Source organism: Volvox carteri, assembly GCF_000143455.1.
Source record: "Volvox carteri f. nagariensis unplaced genomic scaffold VOLCAscaffold_18, whole genome shotgun sequence".
NCBI classification, from domain to species: domain Eukaryota; kingdom Viridiplantae; phylum Chlorophyta; class Chlorophyceae; order Chlamydomonadales; family Volvocaceae; genus Volvox; species Volvox carteri.
The window spans coordinates 1808499-1816885 of record NW_003307561.1 but is presented as its reverse complement, the minus strand read 5'-3'; the positions used below and the strand labels follow the sequence as shown (position 1 = coordinate 1816885).

Genomic DNA, 8387 nt, shown 5'->3' with positions numbered 1-8387 from the left:
TTCGCAGTGGTGGCGGTGGTGCTGGTGGTCAGGCGNCTTTTTGTAACCCTGTAATGGTTGGTAATGCAGGTTGCTATAAACCCATTTCCCTCCACTTTTCCCATCACCCGTTCACCCCCCACACCCTCTTTCCCCCCCTCGACCGTCTTCACCCTCAGACGGCGAGCTCCGGCAGCCCGCCCCTGCCATCATGCGCAAGCTAGCCGGCGCTAAGGAGGGTCTGGGACTGCGGGTGCACGGGCTGGTGGTGGGGTCGCCGGAGAAGAAGAGGGCGGACCCCGCAGTGCTCAGAGCGCTGTGCACCAACTACCTGCCCAACGGAAAAGTGGAGGTGGGTCGGAAACTGGTGGGCGTGAGAGAGAGAGAGAGAGAGCGTTTGTGTGTGTGTGTGTGTGTCCTTGGGGAAGGTTTTAGTTCTCCCCTTTCCCTCCGCGCCCCTCCCTCTCCCTCTCGTGTTCCTGCCGCTCTCCTGGACCTATCGGTAAGCCCCCTCCCCTTTTCCCCACTCCCCTTTCCATCCGAGACTTTGTACGGCGGCTGTTGTTTATTTGGCACTTGCGTTTTATTCCCTCGCTCCTCCCCCCCTCCCCCCGCCCCCTCCAGGTCCTTGTTAGCACGTTTGAGGACTGGGCGTCCGTGCAGGTGGGGTGGGGTGGGGTGGGGTGCGGTGGGGTGCGGGGTGGGGTGCGGGGTGGGGTGCGGGGTGGGGTGCGGGGTGGGGTGGGGTGGGGTGGGGTGTGCGGTGAGAGGAGGAGCTTTGGGCACCGATGGGGGGATGGATGTGGTTGTCTGTGATTCAGTTGGCGATGGGTTGGATGGGCAATTTATACCCTTCTTCGGACATCGGCAATGGATCCATCTAAATGTCCTTTGTCATGTGAATTCCCCTGCTCCCCCAACACACACACCTTCCTCTGATGCTCCCTTCTAACCCCCACCGACGGTATTGTTGGACGAGGGAATGGCGATTCCACCCGCAGCATCCAATCTGCAGTCCTAACCGCCCGACCGCCTCCCCAACTGTCATTCCTAACCGACTAGGCCGAGTCTGCCTTTCAGCTGGACTGGGACGACGTTGAGGGCAACTCGCGGCGCCGACTCGCCAACCTGGCTCACGAGAAGAGGCGGCAGGAGGAGGTGGGGAGGAGAACATGCGGGGGGAGGGGGAAAGAAAGGGGTTTGTGGTGTTGGAATGAGGACGCACGGGTTGAGGGACGGGCGTGTGGGGGGGGGGGAGGGGAAAGGGGCAAACGAGGACGTGGTGCCTATCCCTGCATTGACGGCGCCTGCTGCACTCGAGGGGGGCCCCACCTTGGGGTCGACTTTGGGGCACCTCGGCCGGGTGGAAGAGATCTCCCAACCCATCTCAGCTTATCCCGTTCGTGGTTTGTCTTACCCCACATACGGACCTCCCTGCAGCTCTCTCCCTCACCCAAATGCCCCCCCCCCGCCTTCTCCCCCCCCTGCATGTGTCCTCAACATACGTACACGCACACCCGCAACGGCGGACCCTCAGGCTCGCCGCAAGAAGTCTGAGGCCAAGAGGGACATCTCCCGAACCGGAGTACTGCCCACAGTGGGGTCGAGGTGAATGTGGAGGTGGAGGAGAGGGAGGCGGTGGGGTGAAACCATACGCGAGAAAGTGGGAAATGAACTGCCGGTGTCCGGTGCCGGTGGTGGCGGGTGTGGTGTGTGGGTTTTGGGGGCGGGAGTGGAGCAGGAGAGGGAGGGAAGGTGGAGGAGTGGGGCCAGGGCGGGACGAGGGGCGTGTTCGTCGGGCCTGCTCCTCATAGGTCATATATATACGGACATACATTTGGGAGAAGGACGTTCTGATGGCGGTTCAGGATGATGCAGGTCGCCGCCGGGGGAAAGTCGCCGGTGCTGGGGTATCAGGGCAGGAAGCGTACTGTGTTTCCTTGTGTGTGTGTGCGCGCGCGTGACAGTTCGGCTGAGGAGGACAAAAAATATTAGGCAGGCAGAGGGGGTTGGGAGATTAGTCGGGGAGAAGAAGTGGCGGGTGGGTAGGCGGAGGGAAGGCAGGAGGGGCTCACCGCCACTCTTAACCCCCCGCCTCATACTGGTTCCTTTGTGTGTGTGTCGGTGGTGGTGGTGGTGGTGGTGGTGGTGGTGGGAGGGGCGGGGAAAGGGGTTACAATTTCCTTGCACGCGGGCGGACGCCCCGGGTAGAAAATGAGGTGTTGAGGTGGAGGTGGGTGGTGAGGCAAAACCGAGCTGAAAGTGTGGATGTATGTATTTGGGGGTTTGGGGGTTTGAAGTCAGAACAAAGCTCAAAATGCGGTCGTATCCGTATCGGCGTTTCGAGTATCTGTTAACTGTATGCGGCCGTTCACTCGCCGTGGAGTCAAGAAGGAGCCGCAGGGCCACTCGCTTTGGCCCGGGAGAAGTTTTATTTTGTTCCTATTGTTGCGAGGTTCCGCCCTCTGTCCAAATCTGGTTCAGGATCTGAGAAATGCAACATGTCATTTCAGCCACCTGGGGCAGGACAAGAAAAGCAATTATAGAAAAGCATGTCGTCGTCTTCGCTGTTGTCGTCGTTCTTCTCAGTGTGGCCTATATGTGCTAATCGCCCCGCCGTCAACTCCAACTCCTTATCTCTTGGGGCCGTTCTCACTCACCGTTCAGGGCCCCTTTCCAAACGACCGCCTATAGGGCCCTTACTGACACACTCTCACCAGGCCACACCGGCCACAAAGGCACACCTGCTGCCACATATTATTAGAGAACCAGTACGAGCCTCATGATTGCGATTTTTTGGGGCCTTCATGCCGCCACGGGTGACCCATGGGTCATTACAGGGCAAATGTAGGCGTATGACAGACATAGTCAGAAACCACCAATAACCAGCCTCCCCAACCTATGTGGGACGATTACCATGACGGGTATTATGGTCGTACTCGATATAATAACGGCTAGGACCGCATCATCGCATGGCCCACAATGCCCATCACAATTCCAATTATGACGTACAACAGGGAAGCTAGGAAGCTGGCGGTGGCGGCCCATCTGACGTGGCGGCCCGGCAGGCAGCAGGGCAGCAGTACGGCGATCAACCAGAAAATCGGCATGAAGAAGCCTGCGATGTGCGTGGTTGGGTTCATGTGTGCTCAACGGAAGCTGCTGAAGCGGAAACCGCTGCTGGCACGGTTTACGTCCCCTCCCTTGACTCTGGCCCGCCGGCAAACCTCCATTACCTTTCCCCCCCACGCACAGATATACCCTTTTAGGCTCCTTTTCACAACCGAAGCCATCCACAAATATGTGCCCTTACCACTCACCCTTACCACTGACAAAGGCCCCCACACACAAAGGCCCTCCACCACTCTTTCCCCCCTCCCCTTCCGCCCCCCCAAATCCCCTGGCGGGGCCCCCCCGCCCCCCCCTCTACCTCACAACCCCCCTCCCACTCACCCACCTACCCAGCACGAACATGCTCCAGCCGCAGCACGCGAACCGCCCATCCCGCGTGTCGTCATCTGAGCCCCAAACGGGGTGCTGGTACAGGTAGGAGGCGCCGCTGCCGAGTACGGGAATACCAACTGCAGGAGGTTGGTCCTGTGTGTAATGCTGCTGAGGTTGTGGTGTTACGGCAGGCCCGGAGTTGTGCCGGGGCTGTCGTACAACCCCCCAGCCTGTGGTATGGCAGGGTAGGTGCTAGGTCCGCCAGGCGCGGGGTAGCCACCCGCCGCGGTCGCGTGTCCTGCCTCTGCCGCCTCCGCTGCCGACACGGCTGGGTATTGAGGATAGGGGGGGTAGGCGTCTGGCGGGATGGCTTGCTGGAACTGCTGCTGTGGCGATGATGGTGGCGGCTGTGGGGGAGGTGGTGCTTGCTCGCCCAGGTTGCGCTGCATGGCGGAGTATGTATATCAGAATTGAAGTCCTGCAAGCGTGCATGTGTCGTTGTGAATAATTACGAGTACGTATCTTTGTGTGTATGTACATACATACATGTGGCAACAGGTCGCAACTATATCGGGAAACAGTTGCGGCTCCCCGCCCCCGTAACACGCCTTTCGCGCGATCCATGACCCACGGGTCAGTGCTGCGTCCGCCGCCCACACGTCGTTGCGTGTCGCGAGCAAAGTGCACCAAAGAGATATCACACCAAAGAGATATCGCAAGTATGTGGAAGTAGTTATTGTTATATTACCTTACGTCGCAAAACCTATTTACCGATGCAAGCAGAGAAACGGATGAGGCGAAACCGCAAAATTGCGGGACCCGTCCCGTCCCTTCCCTTCTCGTCTCTTGGCTTCTAACGGCTTCGACTGGAGTTTTCTTACTCTGTTGCTCTGGTGTGTTATTATTGGAAAGTTTGTTGTTGCAGGTGTGGTTGTCAGGGTTGCGTTTGCCGGGCCCGCCGGAGGCTGACCTGACCTGAATTGAACTGAACTGTGCACGTCAAACCTGGCAATAGAACAACAGTGTGCAGCAGACAAGATTCTGGCCGAGACCACGCTCTTATTTTGGAAACAAAAAACGATTAGAATATATACTGGGAGCAATCAACGCGCAGGGAAGAAAATAGTGATAACAAAAAGACGGTTCGAACGAACCCAATCCGTCGGGCAATCCCTCCTCTTCCCCCCGGTATGTTGTCCCATGTTACATCACGCGACGCAAAGGGAATGGATCGCATTATTCATTTGACTTGGAACGAAGGGGCCCTGTCTGAGCTGGCTGTCCAAAGGAAAGAGAAAAGCCGTGGCGCGATGGATAGGGATGGTGCTAGAACCTCAGACATTGCTGCTGCGGCTGTGGCGCCGAGTGAAGTACAAGCTCACGGAAATTGCAGTAGCAGTAACAGGAACATTTGGAGGCAGTATACTGCCTCCCACTCCCGACCCGTTGGTGGTGCGGCCTTGGACTTGTAGGGCGCGGTTTAAACACCGCCCTGTGCGAAAACCCCGATGTCCCCAATCGGACCCCAAATGTACCCGGGGGGGGGTGCCCTCCTCCTACTATCTGATCTCACCTTGTGTCTGGTCAAACATGCATGGCTCCGAGATGGCACTGTTCCTGTACGAATGACATAAAGCACGTACAACAAAGACCTGGGTTGGTGAAGCTCAGATTGCTGCCAACAACTTCCTGACGACGGCGACAAATGCCCCATCATAGGTAGCTGCCAATGGTGGTGACCCGTTACCACCCACCCACCAGGGGGCATTCACAACAGTTTGTTATGTGGGGGAAAAGGGAAGAATGACACGCATTCGGGGCAGGATAACAAGGAGGCTGTTGGAAACCTCCACAACTGCAATCGAAATGGCCAGGTAGGGAAATGTAGGTGTGCGGTACAGGGGAGCATCTTAGGGCCGTGATAACAGGGGCTTTCCTTGATACTTTGTCGGTCTTTGCTGGTCAATATCATGTTGGGGTGTGGGCCCCAGCACCTGTTGTCTGGAGGGATCCGCTGTTACGCTATTGATCGAATGTGGGTGGCGAGGGTGTTGGGCTGAGGTGAGGTGAGGCCTGAGGTGACGATTGCCGTCCAAAGCGCTACAGGATGGATGCCGCGGTGTAGCGGTGTAGTCCCCTAGTGGACGAGTGTTTTGCTGTCCCGCCAGACGGGGTCTCAATTATTACCCGAGAAAGCCCTGCCTTGGCACTGCCACGCAAGGAACGACTTGCAGCGCAAATGCAGTTATTGAAACGAACAACCAACCTATGGCACCTGTTAGGGCTATATTAGATCGGCAGCTCTGTCCGGTGAGCATAGTCTGAAGATGCATTTGAACAGCCAGACCGATCTTGCTTCCAACAAATCCGGACACCAGACACCATGCTTTGTTGTTCTTTCAGTAGCCCCTACCCCTTTGCTCTTCTCTGAGTGATATTACTCCGTCTGTCTCCTCAGATTACTATGCGCAAGGCTAGAGCTTCGGATCCGACCCGTGGGTCATCGATCTGCAGCAGCCTCCCAGGGGCCTGGCGCATGCATCCGTATACATCCTGCTCACACACCACACCAAGGCGTCTCATGTTCGCCTCCTCCAACCACTGTTCGAAAGCCCAGCACAGCACGCACACCGAGAAGGACTGCTTGCGAAGGACTGCTTGCGGCCATGCACCCGCTTCACCCTCGCTGGGCCAGCCTGCCCGCTGCCATTGTATATGGAGGGGGCATGGGTGTTGTGAGACAGTGCTCACATGAGCCGTGACCTGCTGGCACTGCTGCTTTCGATTGAAGAGGCGGCAGAAGCAAGGCGGCGGAAGCGTAGCAGGCAGCTGCCGTGAGCACAAGTGGACAGCAGCACCAGCACTGACAGTGAGCAGTCTGATGCTGCAGTAAACCATCTGCTCCAGTGTCTGCCTGGTAACTCAGCAGCTACCCAGCTGCCACACACATGAATGGGGTTCTCCCTGCAGCCTCCTCACCCACAACCCAACACAGTGTTCAATGCCTGCCTGCAGCACATTGCAGATCGTATTCACTCCAACTACCTGCACCTTCCCCAGCCCGTCAACCAAGAGGCTCCCCCACCTGACATCAACATAGAGGTGCTCATGGACTGGATCAACGCCATCAACCCTACCAATGTCTCAGGAACGTGGAGCATGGGGCTAGGCAGTGCAGAGCATGGACTTTGGGAGCATGGAGGGTGGAGCTTGGCAGCATGAAGTGTGGGGCTCAGGAGCACAGAGCATGGGACTTAGAAGCGTGAAGTGAGGGGCTCATGAGTGCAGAGCAGGGGGCGCACGAGTGTGGGGCTCGGGACTGCACTGCCCATGGTATCCTGGGTCTCAACACCACCAACCGTGGGGTTGGACACAGTGGACCATGACACTCCCTTATGCAGAACATGCATTCGCCACAACCATTACAAGAACAGGGGCCAGATGATGGAGTGGGGGGCTCAGGAGCACAGAGTGTGGGGTTCGGCCTGGTCTGGTCTGATGTTTCATCTCATTGGGAAATCGGCTTGCTTCATATCAGAGCGCCAGCTTCCTATGTTTTAATTCTATGTTTTTTGAGGGCTACACATTCCAGAACTGCCCTGCTCGGTGATGGAACTTGTCCCACTCCCTGGCAAGCCTGGACTGTACGGCTCAGCAGCCCTACGGGTATCCTGGGGCTCAACACCACGGAGCATGGGGCACGAGACAGCAGAACATGACGCTCTGGAATGTGAACTGTATGGGCCACCACAGTGTTGGCCTTGTAGCTCAAGACCCAAACATATGGAACCCTGAGTTACGGATTGTATAATTCAGTAACCCACTTCGTTGGTACATGATGGTACGTGTAGGTTCTAGGCAACGGATGTCAGAACCCCTATATATGCCCGGGATTCAGGCGATTCCCACCTCTTTCTTCGTCTTAGGGTGGATTATGTAAAAATGTTTTTTTTAATTTTCGGTTTCTAGACATCTTGGACATGATGGTGTAGTTGGTTATCACATCTGTCACTCACACAGGAGATCTCCAGTTCAAACCTAGGTCGTGTCAAGAAATGTAAGCTTCGAGTGAAAGAAAATCTTATTATACCATGTTGACCATTGCCATCCATTGGCACATGATGTGCCACATTATATGTCGTATATGCGCAACCATCGTCGGCGGGCCAACAACGAACGGAATCGTACTCATCCAAATTGACAGTTCCATCCTGGCCAGCCTCCAAGCTAACAAATGCTTTGGAGTCGTGGTAGACATCACACACGTACAATCAGCCAGTCTACCAGCCAGTGTAAGCAATCGCTTCGCAGGGGTTCTAGTAAACACCTTCAAAACCACTAGCAAAAGCGAGATTAAGCCTACTCCAGCCAGACATATGTGGAGTATCCTTACAGCCCGCCTGCGATTCCCGGCTCTAAATCCGTATGTCAACCCACCAGTGAATGAGCTCAGCTATCCCAATGACGGCAGCGTGCTCCTCGTGTTGCCATTTGGTGAACCCTTCAGCAGTGGGCCATACCAGAAAATCAGTGCGTACTTGGCTTGTGCCGACGTACATGATATCCGAGTTGGAGAAGTCGAACTTACATATGATCAAACTACCCCGCCGGCCTATTGCCAGCTAATCAGCGATGCCGGCAGCAACAGCATCCCATTGTACGTCTTCGGTGCCAAAGTCAACGGCACCAATCCGCAATACAAACTGACGGTATGGACCAACGGCATGCTCACCGCCGCGGCAATCAAGCCCGGCCAGGACATGCGCACCTTCCCCATTCATGTCCGCACGTTCATCAATGCTGTCCAGCAGCACACGCAACAAACAGCGGCCTCCGATACCAGCAACATGCTCTTAGCATGGGAGCAGCACGAGCACACCACTACGACCCTACCCCAAGACGGCATGCATGCCAACGCCAGCCTGGCCCCCAACCCCAGCATCTACACCATCGTCCATGACCGC

General features: G+C 56.5%; 2 protein-coding genes across 2 annotated transcripts in view; both read left to right on the top strand.

Annotated features, from left to right (window-relative positions):
* VOLCADRAFT_90897 (uncharacterized protein) overlaps positions 1 to 1591 on the top strand; it is a gene marked incomplete at both ends in the record, with an annotated part of 13325 nt that extends 11734 nt beyond the window's left edge. Inside the window, 4 exons of the mRNA XM_002950431.1 lie at positions 159 to 331; positions 604 to 642; positions 1042 to 1137; positions 1517 to 1591. Coding sequence (XP_002950477.1) covers positions 159 to 331; positions 604 to 642; positions 1042 to 1137; positions 1517 to 1591 — 383 coding nt within the window. The remainder of the gene's footprint in view (positions 1 to 158; positions 332 to 603; positions 643 to 1041; positions 1138 to 1516) is intronic.
* Positions 1592 to 2982: 1391 nt separating this feature from the next.
* VOLCADRAFT_90896 (uncharacterized protein) lies at positions 2983 to 6645 on the top strand (the record flags this gene model as incomplete). Its single annotated transcript, XM_002950430.1, has 4 exons — positions 2983 to 3104; positions 3445 to 3525; positions 5882 to 5918; positions 6439 to 6645. 4 exons carry the CDS (start codon positions 2983 to 2985, stop codon positions 6643 to 6645), a joined length of 447 nt encoding a protein of 148 aa, XP_002950476.1.
* Between the last annotated feature and the right edge of the window lie 1742 nt (positions 6646 to 8387).